The sequence below is a fragment of the Garra rufa genome, chromosome 25 (genome assembly GCF_049309525.1).
Source record: "Garra rufa chromosome 25, GarRuf1.0, whole genome shotgun sequence".
Taxonomy (NCBI): Eukaryota; Metazoa; Chordata; class Actinopteri; order Cypriniformes; family Cyprinidae; genus Garra; species Garra rufa.
Genome location: NC_133385.1, coordinates 14,634,234 through 14,657,793, shown reverse-complemented (window position 1 = coordinate 14,657,793; position 23,560 = coordinate 14,634,234). Strand labels below are relative to the sequence as shown.

Genomic DNA, 23,560 nt, shown 5'->3' with positions numbered 1-23,560 from the left:
CGCCGCTGTCGGAGTCTTTGAGTCACGCTGCTGACGTTAATGCAAACAGTGGCATATTGCAATTTCGGAGGCAGGCAAATGCCATTGTTTCCCCAAGCTAACGGCCTGTCGCTTCTTTGAAATGACACGCGGTATCAGTCGGTAGGACTACGAGCATCAGTGCGCAGATGTTCCGCGGGGATTTGAGCTACGAGGCCGAGCTGTCAGCATCAACAGATCTGTTGATCTGTTCTGCCTGTGCGCCAAGCATTTTTTTATATTCATCAGAGTGAACAGAGAGAATGTTGTTTTGAGCTCTTTGCAGAGAACTGTAAAGGCCTCAGAGGCCGTTTTAACCCATGTATGTATTACAGAGATATACGCTTTCAAGTGCTGTCAGCAGTCTAGAGGTATTGCATGTGTGGATGGAACAGCTTATGACATTTATACTCTGAGTTTACATGATTTCAGCGTGGGCAAAACAGTTCTGCGAAGAGGGAGATAATATCCAGATACTGGATCTGAAAGTGCAACTTTCCCAGGCTGATCAGTTCACTGGAGAGGAAATACATAATCGCAAAATAGAAAGTGGTCTCTGGCCTTGTTTAAAAAGATATTCTTGCTTATACTGAGTAGTGAGCAGTAAATACTGCATGCTAAGGAGAGTCTAAAGTGACATTTGCAAAAAACACAAAAAACCTTTTGCTTGTACATGTCGACACACAACCATTTAGTGTGATTTTTATTGAAATAAGTTAAAGAAATATTAACAAACCAGTCTTATTTTTTTTAATTGACATTTATACATCATCTGAAAGATGAATAATAAATAAGCTTTCCATTGCATGCATATGGTTTGTTAAGATAAGAACAATAATTGGCCAAGATACAACTATTTGAAAATCTAGAATCTGAGGGTGAAGAAAAATCTAAATACTGAGAAAATCGCCTTTAAAGTTGTCCAAATGAAGTTCTTAGCAATGCATATTGCGAATTAAAAATTAAGTTTTGATATATTTACAGTAGCAAAATAACAAAATATCATCATGGAACATAATTTTTACTTAATATCCTAATGATTTTTGGCATAAAAGAAAACTGACCATTTTGACTCACTGTATTTTTGGCTATTGCTAAAAAATATACTCATAAGATTTGTGGTAATCAAAATGATAAAATAATAATAATAATACCAAGAAAATTAGTAATACTACTACTACTACTACTACTACTACTACTACTACTACTACTACTACTACTACTAACAATAATAATAATAATAATAATAATAATAATTAATTTAACATGACTGTATTTCTTATTATTCACTATTATTCACCCAAAAATGATTTCATCAATGATTCAAGTTAATTTGTTGTCACTCCTAATAATATTAATATTTAAAAGAAATATTAATACTAATAGAAGTAACAATACCAATAAAATGAGTAATAGTAATAATAATAATAATAATAATAATATGTTCAACATGACTGTATTTATTATTATTATTATTATTATTATTATTATTATTATTATTATTAATATTAATATTAATATTAATATTATTATTATTATTATTCATTAAAATATTCATCGAAAAATGATTTAATCAATAAAGTAAGTTAAAAGAAATATTTATATTAATAGGAGTAGCAATATCAATAAGATGAATACTACTACTAATAATAATAATAATAATAATAATAATAATAATAATAATAATAAGAAGAAGAAGAAGAAGAAGAAGAAGAAGAAGAAGAAGAAGAAGAAGAAAAATACATTTAACATGACTGTATTTATTATTATTCATTATAATATTCATCCAAAAATTATTTCATTAATAAAATAAGCTAAAAGAAATGTTTGTATTAATAGGAGTAACAAAACCAATAAAATGAATAATAATAATAATAATAATAATAATAATAATAATAATAATAGTTAATAATATTTGTTAATAATAATAATAATACATTTAACATTAATGTATTTATTATTATTCATTATAATATTCATCCAAAAATATTTTTATTAATAAAATAAGTTAAAATAAATATTGATATTAACAGGAGTAGCAATACCAATAAAATAACAGGAGTAACAATACCAATAAAATGAGTATTATAATAATAATAATAATAATAATAATAATAATAATAATAATAATAATAATACATTTAAAATGGCTGTATTTAATATTACTCATTATAATATTAATCAAAAAATGATTTTATTAATAAAATAAGTTAAAATAAATCTTTATATTAATAGGAGTACAATACCAATAAAATAAATACTACTACTACTAATAATAATAATAATAATAATAACCAAACAGTTGATGGTTGCCATTGACTTCCATAGTATGGAAAGAAAATACAATGGAAGTCAATGGCTGCCATCAACTGTCAGTTTAACAAAAAGAAGCCCATACAGGTTTAGAACAACCTATCCCTTTAATATGATCAATAACTCTTTCCCTGCCATGACGGAATTGTCCAGCTTTCTGTGTTTTCACTGGTGTACGGTAGGAGGCGCTAAATCAAAATTGCCTAATGTTACCGATTGAAATGATGTTATATGAAGTGGTAAAGGTCCTAGCAAGCTTTGGATGCGTTGATGGAAGAGAAAAAATTGTTAAATAAAGTTATTTAAAGTAAAGTATAATAATATAAAGTATTCTCATAGCTTCATAACATTACGGTTGAAGCACTGACGTCACATGAACTATTTTAACTATTTTAACATGTCCTTACTACCTTTTTGGGCCTTGAACATAGTTGCGTTGCTGTCTATGCAGGGTCAGAAAAGTTCTTAGATTTCTACAAAAGGTCTTAATTTGTGTTCCGAAGATGAACGAAGATCATACAGGTTTGGAACGACATGAGGGTGAGAAATTAATGACAGAATTTTAATTTGGGTGAACTATCCCTTTAACCAAACTTTGTGTAATACTAAGGCACCATACAAAGACTAGCAGATACATTTCCTTCTGCTAGAAAACTGAGACAGTTTTTAACTTAAAGACTCTGATCTTGAAACGGTTGCAAACATAATCACCTGGCATACAAAACACTGCGCACATGCTGTTGGCATCAGACAAGCCTCGTCAGGTAATTGTAGTAAGCCTAAAGAGGGCGCTGTACTTACTCTTGCCAACTGTTGGAAAACTGGACCGATTCCATATCGTGTTGCTGACACCCCCCTGCACACATACAGCGGATTACAGCAGAACGCCATCTAATTACAACTCGCGCTCTCCTGTACACTTCCTGTCTTGTGGGAATTCTGACATGGCCGCGCTAGACAAGAAAATCTGCATGTGCACCAAGCCGGCAAACACACGTATCAGATGTGGGTGTAATCCAGTTCTAGTCTTACATTCAATATGGCAGTTTAATTTGACTTTATCTGCCTCACAGAGCTGCGCTCCTGGAGTTAAGCAGCCAGAGAGGGTCCTTAGGTTATCGCACGGACTCGCAGACCCATTGATTAGCTCTAGTCTTTAGTTCCGATTTAAGAGCAGCAACACAATCAGGAGAAGCTCTGGCCACTAATTGGTCAGGCCATCAATTAGACACTGATGCTTCACTTAACCTGTTCGCAGTGAGCACCAAATTAACAAGAGAATGAGGCGAGATAGTCTGGTGCTTCAGAGACTAGTGCAGAGAGGCATACCAACACAGTACTGTTTCTGCAACAGGCCTCTGTAGTATGTATACTGTGCACAAGTGTGTGACTTCAACTTCTGTTTTGAGGTGAACCAGAACTAATATCAGCAGGGCTCTTACTTGATTACTTAAGCCATGGCAAATTTCTAGACACTTTTACTTAAAAATGAATTTAAAATGCTAATTAATTTAGCTAGTTGCTACTCTCTAAATTAAACATGCAACATGACATCAAGTGACAAAAATTTAGCATACTTCTCATGTCATAAAATGGACTGAATTGGTTTTAACGCAATTCAGTCTTTGTTCTCTCAATTCCGAGTTTATATCTTGCGATTCTGACTTTTTTCTCGCAAATGCGAGTTGATATCTCGTAATTCCCAGTTTATCTCTCGCAATTCTAATTATTTTCTTGCAATTTAGAGTATTTCTTGTAATTCTGACTTTGTTTAATGCAATTCAGCATTATCTCGCAATTCCTAGTTTATATCTCGCAATTGTGTTTTTTCTCACAAATGCGAGTTTGTATTTCCCAATTATTTTTTTCTCGCAATTCCCACTTTTTTTCTTGTAATTCCAAGTTTATATCTCACATTTCTGACTTTTTTTTCCCACAATTGTGAATATACAACTTGAAATTCAGTTTTTTTCTTACATTTTAGACTTTTCTCACAATTCCGAGTTTATATCTCACAATTCTGACTTTTTTTTAACACAATTCTGACTTTTTTCACACAATTTCCTTGTTTATATCCAGCAATTCAGACTTCTTCACACAATTCCGACTTTGCTCTCGCAATTCTGACTTTTTTCTTGCAAATGCAAGTTGATATCTCATAATTTCGAGTTTATATCTCACAATTCTAATTTTTATCTCGTAGTTCCGAGTTTATATTTTGCAATTGTCTTTTATCTCACAAATGCGAGTTTGTATTTTCCAATTATTTTTTTCACGCAATTATGAGTTTATATCTCGCAATTCTGACTTTTTTCTTGCAAATGCGAGTTTATATCTCACAATTCTGACTTTTCCACACAATTCTGACTTTTTTCTTGCAAATGCGAGTTTATATCTCACAATTCTGACTTTTTTCTCGCAATTCCAAGGTTTTATCTCACAATTATGACTTTTTTTCACGAAATTCTATCTTTTTTCTCGCAAATGACTTTTTTCTCACAATTCCAAGGTTTTATCTCACAATTCTGACTTTTTCCTTGCAAATGTGTTTATATCTCACAATTCTGACTTTTTTCTCGCAATTTTGAGTTTATGTCTCACAATTCTGACTTTTTCACGCAATTCAGAACCGGCTTTTACTGACAAAACGCGCAAGCATGATCGGCCGATTCGTATCGGTGCATCCCTAATTCCGAGTTTATATCTCACAATTCTAACTTTTTTCTTGCAAATGCGAGTTTATATCTCACAATTCTGACTTTTTTCTCGAAATTCTATCTTTTTTCTCGCAATTTTAAGTTTATGTCTCGCAGTTCTGACTTTTTCATGCAATTGTGTCTGTTCTTGAAATTCCGAGTTCATATCTCACAATTCTAACTTTTTTCTTGCAAATGCGAGTTTATATCTCACAATTCTGACTTTTTCCTCGCAATTCCAAGGTTCTATCTCACAATTATGACTTTTTTCACGAAATTCTATCTTTTTTCTCGCAATTTTAAGTTTATGTCTCGCAGTTCTGACTTTTTCACGCAATTCCGTCTGTTCTTGCAATTCCGAGTTCATATCTCGCAATTCTAACTTTTTTCTTGCAAATGCAAGTTTATATCTCACAATTCTGACTTTTTTCATACAATTCCGACTTTTTTCTCACAATTTTTAGTTTATGTCTCACAATTCTGACTTTTCACGCAATTCCGTCTTTGTTCTCGCAATTCTGAATTTATATCTCGCAATTTTGACTTTTTTCTTGCAAATGCGAGTTGATATCTATTAATTCCGAGTTTATATCTCACAATTCTAACTTTTTTGTTTGCAAATGCGAGTTTATATCTCATAATTTTGACTTTTCACACAATTCAGACTTTATTCTCTCAATTCCAAGTTTATATCTCACAATTCTGACTTTTCACGCAATTCCGTCTTTGTTCTCGCAATTCTGAATTTATATCTCGCAATTTTGACTTTTTTCTTGCAAATGCGAGTTGATATCTATTAATTCCGAGTTTATATCTCACAATTCTAACTTTTTTCTTGCAAATGCGAGTTTATATCTCATAATTTTGACTTTTCACGCAATTCAGACTTTATTCTCTCAATTCCAAGTTTATATCTCACAATTCTGACTTTTCACGCAATTCCGTCTTTGTTCTCGCAATTCTGAATTTATATCTCGCAATTTTGACTTTTTTCTTGCAAATGCGAGTTGATATCTATTAATTCCGAGTTTATATCTCACAATTCTAACTTTTTTCTTGCAAATGTGTTTATATCTCACAATTTGTTTATAGTTCACAATTCTGACTTTGTCACAATTCCAAGGTTTTATCTCACAATTCTGAATTTTTCATTGCAAATGTGTTTATATCTCACAATTCTGACTTTTTCACGCAATTCAGATTTTTTTCTCGCAATTTTGAGTTTATGTCTCGCAATTCTAACTTTTTCATGCAATTCCGTCTTTGTTCTCGCAATTCCGAATTTATATCTCACAATTTGACTTTTTTCTTGCAAATGCGAGTTGATATCTATTAATTCCGAGTTTATATCTCGCAATTCTTTTTTCTTGCAAATGCAAGTTTATATCTCACAATTCTGACTTTTCACACAATTCAGACTTTATTCTCTCAATTCCAAGTTTATATACCACAATTCTGACTTTTTCATTGCAAATGTGAGTTTATATCTCACAATTCTGACTTTTTTCATGCAATTCCCTCTTTGTTCTCGCAAATTCCGAGTTTATCATTTGCAATTCTGACTTTTTTCCTGCAAATGCGAGTTGATATCTCGTAATTCCGAGTTTATATATCGACATTTAACAAAAATTCTCGTAATTCTGACTTTTTCACGCAATTGTGACCTTGTTCTCGCAATTTTTTAGAGTTTATATCTCGCAATTCTGACTTTTGTCTCGCAATTTCAATTTTTTTCTGACTTTTTTTCTTGGAAAACGAGTTTATATTTTACAATTATGACTTTTTCTCTTCAGAATTGTGAGATGTGAACTTGTCATCTCATAATACTGAGGAAAAAAAGGACTGATATGTTCTTAGAATTGTGAGTTTGTATCATGCAATTCTAAGGGGAAAAAGTCAGAACTGTGAAATGTAAACTTGCAATTGCAAGAAAAAAAAGTCTGAATTGTGAGATGAAAAGTATCAATTACCTTGGTCATACTTTCAAGTTCCTTACATGCAGAAGTTTTTTGTTGTTGTTTTGTTTACCTCCAAATGTCACTTTAGAGCCTCTGTAGTGCAGTATTTGCTGCTTACTAATCCATACAAGCAAGAATTTAATTTAAACAAATGACAAAATGAATGACGGAACAAACAACAGAGATAAAAAGATACACTAGATCAATAAAACGAAACAGAATGATGATAGACAAAATGAATGACAGACATAACAAAGGAATGATAAAATGATAAAACAAACAGACAGAACGAACGAGCAAAAGACAGAACCAATGACAGGCGAACGATACAACAAAATGAACGACAGACAGATAGACCAATAAAACAAAAAATGATAGAACAAAAAGTAGACAGAGCAAACAAACGATAGGACCAACAGATATTCATTCATCCAAGTATATTATGTTGTGCTGTCTGTGTTTGCTGATTTCATATAGGTCCTTTTTGTAAAGTGAAGTGTACTTATCTCAATATCCACCCTACAAAGTGTGTAGGGAGCAGAAAACACTAAGTAGGGACCCTCTGAATGGGAACACAGCTTGGATCAGGGTTTGCTGCTCTGGGCAGCATCAGGACACACTCAACAAGTGCTCCACACTTCATGTGGGAATTCATTTCCTGTCACTGCACTGTTTACCCATGTTAGCCTAGTAACTGCCAATCAGCACCTAGCTAACACATATCTATGCAGTGCACATTTTCCAAACCCCAGTAAACAAGCATGTTCTGAGCATTTCAATGAGCAGGTTTGCTATAATGAGTTGGATGGTGCATGCAAATTTCCCAGGACTGGATTTGATCTATGAGTTACAATATAAGACACTAATTACACAAGGCCAGCGCAATGAGGAAGGCATCTCACGATTGTGTTGGCACTTCTGTTTGATAATATGTCATGCCACATGTGGCGCAGCAAACAAACTCTCAACCCCCTACAGTCAGCCTGCTAATTTCAAAATAACCCACCCAGTTTCCTGTGTAGGGAAAACACATTTTCAGCAAATCTGTGGATGTTACTCCAGAAAAACTAGTTTTTTATTCAGAAATTAGGCAGCTAAATATCTAAACTCAAGTACACAGAAACAAGAAACTATTTTTGACACAAAAAAAATAAATAAAAAATACTAAGCCTTGCCATTTTTGAATAAAAAGTATTTTTATTAAGTTAAAATAAAAAGTATTTATTAAAAAGATTATTATTATTGTTATTATTATTATGGTTCTAATGTGGGTTTAGCATTAAATTATTATTATTATTATTATTATTATTATTACTATTATTATTATTATTATTATTATTATTATTATTATTACTATTATCATGAAATATTATTATTATTATTAAAGTTCTATTGTGGGTTTAGTATAAAAATTATTATTATTATTATTATTATTTAGGCTAAAGACACATTATAACTATAATAATTATAATAATAAAATTATAACTTATATTGTTAATTAGTTGTTGTTCTAATGTGGGTTTAAAATAACAAATAAAATTATTATTATTATTATTATTATTATTATTATTATTATTACTATTATTATTAATAATAATAATAATAATAAGCATTAATAATAACAATAATAATAAGCCTTAATAATTTATTATTATTATTATTATTATTATTATTATTATTATTATTATTATTATTATAGTTCTAATGTGGGTTTAGCAAAAAAATATTATTGTTATTATTTAGGCTAAAGACATAGAACTATAATAATACATTATTATTATTATTATTATTATTATTATTATTATTATTATTATTATTATTATTATTATTATATTGTGGGTTTAGTACAAAAATATTATTATTATTATTATTATTATTAGTATTATTATTAGTATTATTGTTGTTATAGTTCTATGTCTTTAGCCTAAATAATAACAATGATAATTACATTTTTATGCTAAACCCACATTATAACTATAATAATTATAATTATAATAATAAAATAATAATTTATTATTATTATTGTTGTTGTTGTTCTAATGTGGGTTTAAAATAAAAATAAGAAATTATTCTTTTTATAGTTAATTTGTCTTTAGCCTTATAAAAAATAATAATAATAATTTATTATTATGATTATTATGATTATTATTATAGTTCTAATGTGGGTTTAACATAACAATTTAATTATTATTGTTATTATTTAGGCTAAAGACAGAACTATAATAATAATAAATTATAATTGTTATTGTTATTATTATTATTATTATTATTATTATTATTATTATAGATTTAATGTGGGTTTAGCATAAAAATAATAATAATTATTATTGTTCTATTGTGGGTTTGGTATAAAAAATTATTATTATTATTAATATTATTATTATTTACGCTAAAGACACATTATAACAATAATATTAATAATTATAACAATAAATTGATAAAATAATAACGTATTATTATTGTTGTTATTGTTCTAATGTGAGTTTAAAAATATTATTGTTCTTATTTAGTTAAAGACACAATAATAATAATAATAATAATAATAATAATATGTGTGTAGTAGTAGCATTGTGTCTTTAACTAAATAAGAACAATAATATTTTTTAATATTTTTTTTATATTTTTATTATTATTATTATTATTATTATTACTATTAGTAGTAGTAGTAGTAGTAGTAGTAGTAGTAGTAGTAGTAGTAGTATTATACTAAACTCACATTAAAACTACATTTATTAATATTATTAACAATTTTCATTATTATTATCATTGCTGTTGTTGTTGTTATGAAAAAAGAATAACATGCAAAACAATAGTGGTAGGGTCAGGGTTTAAGCCTGTAATATATTTAATTGTATATTAAATATATTATTATAATAACTTACAATCAGTTTAATGTAAAAAAAAAAGAGCAGTCTATGAGTATACGTCTTTATTTAGACTAATGTATGCAAGCGTGTGAGTAATGTAATGACCAGCGCTCTCAGCATGCAGAACCGTTCTTACTGTCAGGCTCAAGATCCGTATACGTCAATGACGCACCCATACGACATGTGATACTCACTTGACGGTCCGTAGGTGCTTGGTGGTGTGTGAAGATATAAGTTTGAAGACCACATCCAGCCCTCGGTTCTTCCCCAGCAGGTCAGCCGTGGTCACTGAAACACCAGATGTGTGATTAACACAACAATAAAAGTCTTTGCAACATTGCTGAAACCAACACTACAGAAAAGATTGCATTTCACAGCGCCGTATACTGGATTCCCCTGTCAATCCAGAAGGATAGACTCAAGGGGGAATTTTAAGAGACCACCGAAGTCCAAACTTTACCCTTATAATCAAGGCATGTGCCCAGATGATATTTCTTCTATTAATACATTGTGCTTGCTACAAGGCTAGCTAGCATCATAAACATTGACGGTCGCTACAGCGGAATCTCTTCGGCATCCCAGGGTACTCAGACTGTATGTCTAGTGTTTAAAAAAAAAAGATATATTTCAGCTTTAATGATAAAGAATAAAAGACTATTGGATGCCTTTTCGGAACGATAACCGAGAGGTGCATTTCTCACGGTCTCAACGTGAGAGCTCAACTTCCTGTGCGGGTATCATTCACAGGATATCTGTCACATAACTGATAAACAGACCTCACACTATCAACTCTGCATACAGATGACTGCATTTGAAATAAAAACCAACAAAGGTCGATTTGCATTTTATGGTTGCTTACCGGTTATCGCATTTTCCACGAAAACAAGCGCTGGTGGAAACGCACACAAAGAGTAAATCAAAGGTGGAGGCAGACTTCCCCCTGCCCCATACAGAGCCAAAACACAATATATTCTTCTTTGAGTTAGATTTGAATACGACAGGTGCATAAATACAGTAATAATAAAGTTCTAAAGCAAACGGCACAGTAAGTGCTAACGCTTGGTTTGCAATTTCACCTGAATGCTTTATAGCTGGAAATGTGTTATGAAAGATTGAAAAATAACTACAGATACAAAGAAATGAACAGATGTGCATCAAAAGAAGCTTTTTATTGGAAAGTTTTAACCACATAGGGGCACAGGCAGAAAGACAAGTCCAAAAACATCAAAAATTGAACAGAACTCCTTTTAGTGAAGTTTTGAGGAGCTACCAGCTAGATATTTACTTTAGATGCTATTGTTTTGATGACTATTTAGATTATTTGACAGTACCTCATCTACTTTAAAGGGATAATTCACCCAGAAATAAAACATCTGTCATTAATTACTCAGCCTCATGACGTTCCAAAACTGTAAGACCTTCGTTTATCCTCTGAAGACAAATTAAGATATTTTTTGATGAAATCTGAGAGCTTTCTGACCTTGCATAGACAGCAACACAACTATCACGTTGTTAGGTTACGAGAATACTTTTTGTGCCCAAAGAAAACAAAAATAATGTCTTTATTCAACGACTTTACGACTTGTCACATGCACTACTTTACTTTAGCGATGTCCTTACTACTTTCTAGGCCTTGAACATGTCAGATTCGTTGCTGTCTATGCAGAGTTAGAAAGCTCTTGGATGTCATCAGAAATATCTTTATTTGTGTTCTGAAGATGAACAAAGGTCTTACAAGTTTGGAACGACATGAGGGTGAGTAATTAATGACAGAAATTTCATTTTTGGGTGAACTATCTCTTTAAATCATAGGTAGCCTGTCGCTTAAGAAAGCAAAAACAAACTGATATGAGATCAGACTCACCACAAGAGCAGAAGACTCTGAGAACCCAAAGACAGGCGGCAGCTCTCCGGGCATTCCCTGTATTCTGCCGTAGCAAACCCAGAACCACCAGAACTGCATCTGCCTTCTGTGCTTTCAGTCCAATCTGACGATCTTAGGAAAAAAATGAAAATTGTGTTCCTCTTTGACGTTCATAAAATGTACATTTGTAACGTCTTGTTCTGACAGTGTTTTGCTCACTACAGGGATCTGGGAAGGCAAAAAAATTTGAGCTGATAGCAGCTGCGATGAAACAGATTGCTTTGGTTTGGAGATCAAAACCACATTCCCTGGGATGTCTAATAGGGAAATTGGGATATCAAAGGGACAACATCACTTTCAAAATCAAACACAAAATCAGATTCATTCTAAATGTGAACACAAGCACTGGAATAGGTCTGTCACTAAAGATTATTTTGGTAATCGAGTAATCGAGTCGACTATTCTGACGATTAATCAAGTACTTGGATAATTATAATAATATTTGATGGAATAAAAATAGTCCTAAGCAAACAATAGCCTTTACAACAACTTAAAATAGCAATGAGACAACAATAATTGGTTCAAATAAAGTATCAAAAGCAAGTAATTATATGGCTTTATTAAACAAAACTGTGAAAATGCATAATGTATTATAAACAATAGAACTTATTAAGGCCCAATCCCAATTCTATTTTCTACCCCTTCGCCTACCCCTCGCCCCTTCCCCTTGTCCCTTGAAACAAAGTGTAAAGGGGAAGGGCTAAAATATTTCCCCTAAGAAATGGGACACCACTACAACACTGTGATACGTCATTATAGGTTGTCGCTAGTTCCTAATGTTACGTCAGAGGACATGCGCAGATGTTTATCACTCATTCCAAGATGTCAAAATGTTGTCATGTTGCAAAAAGTACAAATGTACGGTGTACGCACCGTTCATTCACATGTGGCCGTAAGCAAAACAAACAACGCATTATCACATGCGCGGCAAATTGCTAATCAGTGTAGTGGTGCCTGGAGAAGTATATATGCTTCATTTGTGAATTTCATTTTTGAACTTTCTATTTGAACGCATTCGTTTTCTGGATCCTTGGACTAAAATGTTTACAGGGGTTCACTGGTTTAAGAAATTTCTGATCGTAAAAATCAGCTTCTTTTTATTTGTAAGGTATCGTTTTTATTATTATGTACTGATTTATATTACTGGTGCGGTAGACGTATCGGGCTCAGATGCATTAGGCGCAATCATTAAATACATTTCAAAGCAAGCCGGCTCCACGGTCCTGACTGCATCATCACTGCCTTTATTGGGTGTTTTGAGCGAATATTTACATTTATTCACATGACTGTATGTGGTGGACTGCCATGATTTTGGCGAATGCAGGACACTGAATAATGCGCATCAGAGGGGATTTAAAAAGTGGAAGTGTGTATACACCGTATACGTTACCTGCGTACACCATCCACTACACCACCGTTGCAAATTGCCGTGCCACTGGTCTTTCATGTTTCTAACATGCAGTCAAGTGTATATGACATAAAAATATATTTTGTAATATCGTGCAATCAGTGCTATCTGCTAGCAAACTTTAGCGATTTTTTTGCAAACGTTTATTTACAAAACAACACCATAAACACAAACACAAGATTGATGGTAATTTACATATAATGAAACATTGTCATGAAAATCCTTATTAAAGGCAAAAATTACTTATATTTACGAGTCTGCTTGCTCGAGTGAGCAGCCATGTTGGAAATTTCTCTTAGCCCTTCGTTTGAAGTGAGGTCCTGAAAAATCTTCGTTTGGAGGGCTATCTGGCCCTTCCCCTTACCCCTATCCCTCCAACCAAAAGAGAAATGAGACACCCCTACCCCTTCACGTGAACGCGCCAAATGGAGTGGTAGGGCTAAGTGTAGGGGTAAGGGGTAGAATTGGGATTGAGCCTAAGCAACAGGATTACATTAAGCATTATATCGAAGGCCTGACGATCGTTTAAACCCAGTCTCATGGCAAAAACGTACCTGTGGGAACATGTTCGCGAACATTTCACTGCAGTTTCCAACAGAAGTGAACACTAGGAGCGGTAAAACAGCAATCACTTGTAATAGTTTTTATACACAGTTATGATTACAGCTCCATATGTTTTACTTTCTGGATGTAACAAGCTTGCTTGGGTACTTAGGTACGAATCCCGTGAAAAACATGACTCGCGATGAAAGAGCTGAAAGATGAGAGATCAAAAACAAGCTAAAACGGCATGCACGTGATTGCGTTTTTATGTCACATTCGCTTTTGTTCATACTATCGGGTAGGTTTAGGTGTAGTGCACATGGTACGTTATTTTCAAGTCAGAACTACAGTGACACATACAAAACCAACATCACATAAAACGTGGTTGATACCGCTGCAGCCGGAAACTAACAATAAATTACATTTTCTACCTATTATAGTGTGTTTTATTAACGTCTAAACCTACCCCTTACAGTAATGGAAAAACAGTAATTATTGTTGTACAGCGTGTAAAAAACTACGGTATATTGATGTGCACATGCCCAGTAGTCGCATCTGTATACCAACAAGCTTTTACCATAAAACGTACCATATGTACATTCATTTGTTCCAGGAGGGAAAAAAACACTCTTTTAGCGCCATTTAGTGGACAATTCTGTTTGAAACTCCAGTGATATTTACTTATTAGTATGTATTTTGCGTCTCGTGAAAAAGTTCCCACAGGTGCATTGTCATCATGAGACGAGGTTGGATTGTTTTTACACTTTACTGCATGATTTAATCCTTAAAACAACATTTAATTTAAAAGTCCGCTTAATCTTTAATGCTTAGCCATTACTTTATGACAGAAATGCTACAGCGACTGTAGTTTCTTGAATATGTGGACATCAAAACATGTAAACTTAGAGAGAGGGTAAGAGCTTTTATTTTGAAATCATGATGAACAGTTAACATATTGAGAAAGATATTGATGTATTCTCCTGTGTTTGTGTAGATTTATAAATGATTTAAATTACAAATCTGATGAAATGTCACACGTTGCGTTCCCAGATGAACGTTATAATAAACCCAAACTCACAGCAATATGCAGAGATGAAGTCTGAGACACTCCATACATGTAAATGCTAACAGTTTGTGTGGAGCAGCATTTATGGTGAATGCACATATGCAACCTACACACCAATCACCATCCGGGGGTTGGTGCTATGGACTTTCGCTCTGCCTCCCTCACATTCCTGCACCAGTACGAAAGTCCACAACACCAACCCCCTGACGGTGATTGGTTGGAACACTGTTTGTTTTTCTGTGGAAAGGTTGGTAGCACCGATTGTTTTTTCTTTTTGGCATATCTCGGACCCTAGGCTGACCACAGAGACGCGTTTTTTTTACAGCCAATTTATGGGGCAGGCAGCGAGCGGATCGTGAAGAAAGGTCAGCTGAATGTGACACTTTATGTTTCAGGCTTGAAATCGCTTATACAACCTTTAAGCACAGAGTGTTTTTTAAGACACGTCATCAATTGGTCATATTGGGAGCATTGAATGTAAACAATGCCCCTGAACCAATCAAAATGATGATTATTGTTGTACCCCAGCCACTATTATTATATTTTGATGATTATTGCTGCTGAAAATGGTCAATTATTGTCATGTTTTAGGCTGTACTAATCCGTCAGACCAGGAAAACATTCTGAAAACTATAGACTGACAAAAGTTATAACAAATCAAGGAGAAGAAAGCAAAAACGTCTGAGGAAAGAAGGCGTCTGTGGTTGGCCAAACTGAACCAGGATTTCCAGGGCAAGAATCTTGACAACATTCATGTTTGTGCTTATCATTTCCGGTCAGGTTGGTGAAATATTAGACCAATATCTTAATTAATACTGCTTACACGTATCTTTACCGTCTATTGATTTTAGTTTGTCAAAATATCGCGAAAGAAGTGCAGATCATTGCACCATTTGAAACACACAATGATCCCTGCTTTGTAAATGCAAAAAGATTATTGAAAACTTTGTGTGCTGAAAAATGCTGTCCATAAAAACCCATCGGCCAGAGAGAAACACCACAGAAACCATTTAATCCCAACATCTCGCAGGCCTACCATGACTACAAGCATTGCAAAAACAGCTTGAGTACAAAAAATAAGTTTACGTTCTCAACAGATGGAGGTTGTTTTTAGACGTGTTTAGTCTAAGTGGCAAAGGGAGATGCGAAGATGAAGGAAAATGTGCCCTGCTGTTTTGTCTCACCCTGTTGCTAAGGTTCATTAGGACAGACATCAAAGTGCAAGAGTGGAAAGTTGAAAGACATGAGATCCAGCAAGGGATCAAACTCTCGCTCCTTAAGTTACATAACATCTAAACACGGTCCGTGCTTGTGCTCAGACGGAGACCTCTGACCCCTCAGGATTGAGGGCTTTTACCTGACCCAACAGCGACCCTGCACATGCTGTCTGCACCCTCAGACGAGATGTGACTTACGAGCATTTTGCACATTAGAGACGGCTATTTTTGGGGAGGTGTTATTTATAGCAATCCAACGATGAACTCTCAGAATGAAATACTCAGCACTAAAGATGATTGAATTATAAATCATAATGAGAAATACAACTGGCTCCTGCAGTGTGAACCACTTAAAATGAAGAGCTGAAGAGGAAACGTGAAATTGAATTGGAGTTGAACTAATTTGAGGACACTACACTGTCTCTTAATCAAGTGTCTTGAGCCAGTTATTTTTGTGGTTCACACCGAAAGCTGAAATGTTGGGTGAAATGACAAAAATCACAGCCAGTCAGAACAGATTTCACAATTATAAGAATATTTTGGCTGAAACAGAAATGTCTGAAACTGTCATTATGTTTTTACAAACACATATGCTGCTATATTTTTTTTTCAAGTGGAGATGTTAAAAAATATTTAAGCAGATCTTTTATGTACAAACTGAAATTGAAGTCACTATTCATTATTCAGTGTTATAGTTTTCATTAAAACTAAAGCTATTAAACAGGATTTTCTGTATGTGAAATAAAGCTGCCTGAAATAAAATAAATATATTATATTAAAAAACTTTGATATTAGATATATTATAGAGTTAATATAAATATTTATACAGTAAATAAATAGTACATGTAATGTAGAAAAGGTACCTTGGCAACTAATTGAAATAAGCTGAAGCATTAAAACTAAATAGGAATATTAGATTTAGAAAATCAGATATTGTGTGCAATATAAACGTGAATATGAAAAAATATATAAATGTAAAAAAAATAGATTTAAAAAACAGACATTAGATGTAATATAGATATTAATATGAACATAAAAATTAAATGAAAAGTAAAAATGGTGCCTTGGCAACTAAATGAAGTTGAAGTACTAAAATTACTAAAACTGAGAAAGAAATATGTAGAAATATTAGATTTTAGAGCAGATATTTTGTGTAATATAAACCCAAAAATATAAAAACATGAAAAGTAAAAATGGTGGGAATGTGGGGAATATAAATAAAAAAAAAACTAAAACTGAGAAAAAAAAGTGTATATAAATGTAAAAAATAATAATAATAATTGAAAACATGAAAAAAAAAACCATGAAAAGTAAAAATGGTGCCTTGGCAACTAAATAAAAATATGAATTAAAATGAAAAATGAAAAACGGGGGTTAAATAAAAAAATAATAATAATTATAAATATTACAATTAAAAATTAGATATTATATGTAATATAAATATTACTATGAACAAAAATATAAAAATTACATGAAAAGTAAAATTGGTGCATTATATAAATGTATATAAAAATAAAAATATATGCATTAAAAAAACTAAATAGAAATATTACATTTAAAAATTAGATATTAGTTTTAATATAAATATTAATATGAACATAAAATATTAAAAGTAAAAATGGTGCATTGGCAACTAAAACCTAAAGTACTAAAACAATTACATGAAAAGTAAAAATGGTGTCTAAAATGATAAAAATAATAGAAATATTAATTACTATGAACATAAAAATCTAAAAATTACATTAAAAAAGTAAAAATAGTGCCTTAGCAACTCAATAAAATAAGTTTAAGTACTAAAATTACTAAAACTGGGGAAAAAAGAAAACTACATAGAAATATTAAGATCTAGAAATCAGATATTAGATGTGATACAAATATTAATATGAACATAAACATTTAAAAAACTACATGAAAAGTAAAAATGGTGCCTTGGCAACTAAATTAAATAAATTTAAGTACTAAAATTACTAAAATAAATTTAAAAAATGGAAACTATACAAATATTACATAGTAAAAATTAATAAAACTGAGGAAAATATATAAATAAAAAAGGTAAACTAAATAGAAATATTAGATGTAAAAACTGGTCATTAGATATAGTATAAATTTTAATATGAACATAATAAAAAAATACAGTAATACAAAATACATTAAAACGGTGCCTTGGCAACTAAATGAATTAAGTTGAAGTACTAAAATTACTAAAACTGAGATTAAAAGAAAAACAAAATCGAAATATTAGATTTAGAAATCAGATATTAGATATGATACAAATATGAATATGAACATAAAAATGTAAAAAAAATTACTTGAAAAGTAAAAAAAATAATAATAATTAAAATACTAAAATGACTAAAAATAAATGTAAAAAAAGAAACTAAATAGAAATATTAAATTAAAAAAATTAAATACTAGATGTAGTATACATTTTAATATGAACATAATAAAAAAATACAGTAATACAAAATACAGTAAAACGGTGCCTTGGCAACTAAATGAATTAAGTTGAAGTACTAAAATTACTAAAACTGAGATTAAAAGAAAAACTAAATAGAAATATTAGATTTAAAAAAATCAGATATTAGATATGATACAAATATGAATATGAACATAAAAATGTAAAAAAATTACTTGAAAAGTAAAAAAAAAAATTATAATTAAAGTACTAAAATGACTAAAAATAAATGTAAAAAAAGAAAACTAAATAGAAATATTAAATTAAAAAAATTAAATACTAGATGTAGTATACATTTTAATATGAACATAATAAAAAAATACAGTAATACAAAATACATTAAAACGGTGCCTTGGCAACTAAATGAATTAAGTTGAAGTACTAAAACTACTAAAACTGAGATTAAAAGAAAAACAAAATCGAAATATTAGATTTAGAAATCAGATATTAGATATGATACAAATATGAATATGAACATAAAAATGTACAAAAAATTACTTGAAAAGTAAAAAAAAATAATTAAAGTACTAAAATGACTAAAAATAAATGTAAAAAAAGATAACTAAATAGAAATATTAAATAAAAAAAAATTTAATACTAGATGTAGTATACATTTTAATATGAACATAATAAAAAAATACAGTAATACAAAATACAGTAAAACAGTGCCTTGGCAACTAAATGAATTAAGTTGAAGTACTAAAATTACTAAAACTGAGATTAAAAGAAAAACAAAATCGAAATATTAGATTTAGAAATCAGATATTAGATGTGATACAAATATGAATATGAACAAAAATGTAAAAAAATTACTTGAAAAGTAAAAAAAAAAAAAATTAAAGTACTAAAATGACTAAAAATAAATGTAAAAAAAGAAAACTAAATAGAAATATTAAATTAAAAAAATTAAATACTAGATGTAGTATACATTTTAATATGAACATAATAAAAAAACACAGTAATACAAAATACAGTAAAACAGTGCCTTGGCAACTAAATGAATTAAGTTGAAGTACTAAAATTACTAAAACTGAGATTAAAAGAAAAACAAAATCGAAATATTAGATTTAGAAATCAGATATTAGATATGATACAAATATGAATATGAACATAAAAATGTAAAAAAATTACTTGAAAATTAAAAAAATAATAATAATTAAAGTACTAAAATGACTAAAAATAAATGTAAAAAAAGAAAACTAAATAGAAATATTAAATTAAAAAAATTAAATACTAGATGTAGTATACATTTTAATATGAACATAATAAAAAAATACAGTAATACAAAATACAGTAAAACAGTGCCTTGGCAACTAAATGAATTAAGTTGAAGTACTAAAATTACTAAAACTGAGATTAAAAGAAAAACAAAATCGAAATATTAGATTTAGAAATCAGATATTAGATGTGATACAAATATGAATATGAACAAAAATGTAAAAAAATTACTTGAAAAGTAAAAAAAAAAATAAAGTACTAAAATGACTAAAAATAAATGTAAAAAAAGAAAACTAAATAGAAATATTAAATTAAAAAATTAAATACTAGATGTAGTATACATTTTAATATGAACATAATAAAAAAATACAGTAATACAAAATACAGTAAAACAGTGCCTTGGCAACTAAATGAATTAAGTTGAAGTACTAAAATTACTAAAACTGAGATTAAAAGAAAAACTAAATAGAAATATTAGATTTAAAAAATCAGATATTAGATGTGATACAAATATGAATATGAACATAAAAATGTAAAAAAATTACTTGAAAAGTAAAAAAAAAAAAGTACTAAAATGACTAAAAATAAATGTAAAAAAAAGAAAACTAAATAGAAATATTAAATTAAAAAAATTTATACTAGATGTAGTATACATTTTAATATGAACATAATAAAAAAATACAGTAATACAAAATACAGTAAAACAGTGCCTTGGCAACTAAATGAATTAAGTTGAAGTACTAAAATTACTAAAACTGAGATTAAAAGAAAAACAAAATCGAAATATTAGATTTAGAAATCAGATATTAGATATGATACAAATATGAATATGAACATAAAAATGTAAAAAAATTACTTGAAAAGTAAAAAAAAATTATTAAAGTACTAAAATGACTAAAAATAAATGTAAAAAAAGAAAACTAAATAGAAATATTAAATTAAAAAAATTAAATACTAGATGTAGTATACATTTTAATATGAACATAATAAAAAAATACAGTAATACAAAATACAGTAAAGCAGTGCCTTGGCAACTAAATGAATTAAGTTGAAGTACTAAAATTACTAAAACTGAGATTAAAAGAAAAACTAAATAGAAATATTAGATTTAAAAAAAATCAGATATTAGATATGATACAAATATGAATATGAACATAAAAATGTAAAAAAATTACTTGAAAAGTAAAAAAAAAATTATAATTAAAGTACTAAAATGACTAAAAATAAATGTAAAAAAAGATAACTAAATAGAAATATTAAATTAAAAAAATTAAATACTAGATGTAGTATACATTTTAATATGAACATAATAAAAAAATACAGTAATACAAAATACATTAAAACGGTGCCTTGGCAACTAAATGAATTAAGTTGAAGTACTAAAATTACTAAAACTGAGATTAAAAGAAAAACTAAATAGAAATATTAGATTTAAAAAATCAGATATTAGATGTGATACAAATATGAATATGAAATGTAAAATGATGTAAAAAAAAAAACTTTAAAAATAATTAAAAGTACTAAAATTACTAAAAATAAATGTAAAAAAGAAGCTAAGCATTAAATATTAGATGTAATATACATTTTAATATGAACATAAAAATAGAAATAAAAATATTAAAGTAAATAATAAAATAAATTCTATAATTGTATTACAATTCTAATAAAATAAGTCTGAGATTGTTTACCTGTTTTAAATTGCAGCTATTGGTGCATATGAATCATTGTCACCAGAAAAACAACACCACCATAGTCAAATAAAATACAAATATTGTCAATCATTCCTTTTTGCTCCTCCCCTTCTCTCCAAGCCCCGCCTCCTCATTACTCACCTCTGTAGCCCACCTTGGCCAGCAGATGCAGCAGCGGCAGTAGGATGGTATAGTTTGGTGTGAAGCTGCGGGCTGAATTCACCAGAGCCGTCAGCAGAGCCTCGCTGCCTCCTTTCGATATCATATGATGAATCCGTCTGTCTGTGCCTACAGGAAACATCCGCCATCAGTTCACAAAATGTCAAATTTAGGCTGATAACAACTCGCACGCCAACCGGCGGTGCCATCTTTGCCACTGGCGCATTATCGCAAGATGATGTGCGAGTTTATTTTCGACGTATGAAAATTTGCACTGATTAGAGCTTTGTGCTGGAGGCTGGTGAATAAATTTGGCTAATTACTTAGCAGTGAATTAATTTCAGATTACAGGATTAGTATAGTACAGTTCCACCTCTACAAGAGCATTATTCGATAGATTTGTTGGTGAATAATAGACAAGAATAAGGCCAAGATATGAAAATAAATAGCATTGGAACAGTTTAGTTGATATAATTACATCCTAGGGGATCAACAGTATTTTCAACATAATTAAGACTGCTTTTAAAAGATTTGGTTTTGAAGCTAATGCCTCTGGATTATTGCAGATTTCTTTTTTTTTCTGTGTTTAAGTTCTCTTGACTTCAATTTAGTAGATGGTTTTATCCAAAATAACCTAAAGAGGAGGATAAAAGTGATTTATTATGGTTTGTTACTATTGAATATAATACTTGTGCAATAATTAATAAATTGATTTTACAAGATATGTTCCCATTTTAAGATTAAAAGTCTGGGTTCAGAACAAAAAAGTTATTTAATCAGACCTAAATCAATAAATAAATCAACCAACCAAATAAATAAAATATTTAAACAATACCTTAAAGAATATGTTATATAAATATATTATATACTTATAATGTATTAAATGGACATTTAAATATTTTAGCAAAACTTCAACATTTTCAAAACACATTTAATGAGAGCTAAATCAACAAATAAATTATTCAAATAAATAAAATATTTAAACAATAGCTTAAAGAATATGTTAAATAAATATTTTATAAATATGTTATATTTACATCAGATGTCATAAATATTAATATGAACATAAAAATATAAAAATGACATGAAAAGGAAAAATGGTGCCCTGGCAGCTAAATGAAATTTAAAGGTTGAAAGAAGTACTAAAATTACTAAAACTGTGGAAAAAATATCTAAATTAAAAAAAGAAAACTAAAAACAAATATATAAAAAAAAACAGATATTAGATGTAATATAAATAATATTATGAACATAAAAAATATAAAAATGATGTGAAAAGTCTATATAAACTTAAAAAAGAAACCGAAATATAAATAGTAGATTTTAAAATGACTAAAAATACTAAAATTACTAAAACCGAGGGGAAAAATATAAATAAATAAAAAAAAATTAAAACTAAGTAGAAATATTAGATTTAGAAATCAGATATTAGATGTGATACAAATATTAATATGAACATAAAAATGTAAAAATTACATGAAAAGTAAAAATAGTGCCATGGCAACTAAATGAAATAAATTTAAGTACTAAAATTACAAAAAAAAAAGAAAACTATACAAATATTACATAGTAAAAATTACTAAAACTAAGGAAAAAAATATAAATAAAAAAAGAAAACGAAATAGAAATATTAGATGTAAAAATTGGTTATTAGATAAAGTATAAATTTTAATATGAACGGTGCCTTGGCAACTAAATGAAATAAACTGAAGTACTAAAATTACTAAAATAAACAAAAATGTACAAAAAAAAAAATAGAAATATTAGATTAAAAAATGTGATATAAGATGTAATATACATTTTAATATGTACATAATATATATATATATATTATAAACATAAAAATATAAAAAAAACTAAATAGAAATATTAGATTTAAAAATTTGATATTTGATGTAATATTAATATTAATATGAAAAATATCAATTAAAAGAAAAGTAAAAATGGTATATTGGCAACTAAATAAAATAAATTGAACTACTAAAATTCATAAAACTAAGAAAAAATATATTAACATTATAAAAACA

General features: G+C 29.5%; 1 protein-coding gene across 1 annotated transcript in view; it reads right to left on the bottom strand.

Moving 5' to 3' along the window:
• The window catches only part of agbl1 (AGBL carboxypeptidase 1), a 194,507-nt gene that overhangs the window by 159,946 nt on the left and 11,001 nt on the right, over positions 1–23,560 (bottom strand). Inside the window, exons 3-5 of the mRNA XM_073831593.1 lie at positions 21,516–21,662; positions 11,717–11,848; positions 10,047–10,140 (exon numbers count right to left, since the gene is read on the bottom strand). Coding sequence (XP_073687694.1) covers positions 10,047–10,140; positions 11,717–11,848; positions 21,516–21,662 — 373 coding nt within the window. The remainder of the gene's footprint in view (positions 1–10,046; positions 10,141–11,716; positions 11,849–21,515; positions 21,663–23,560) is intronic.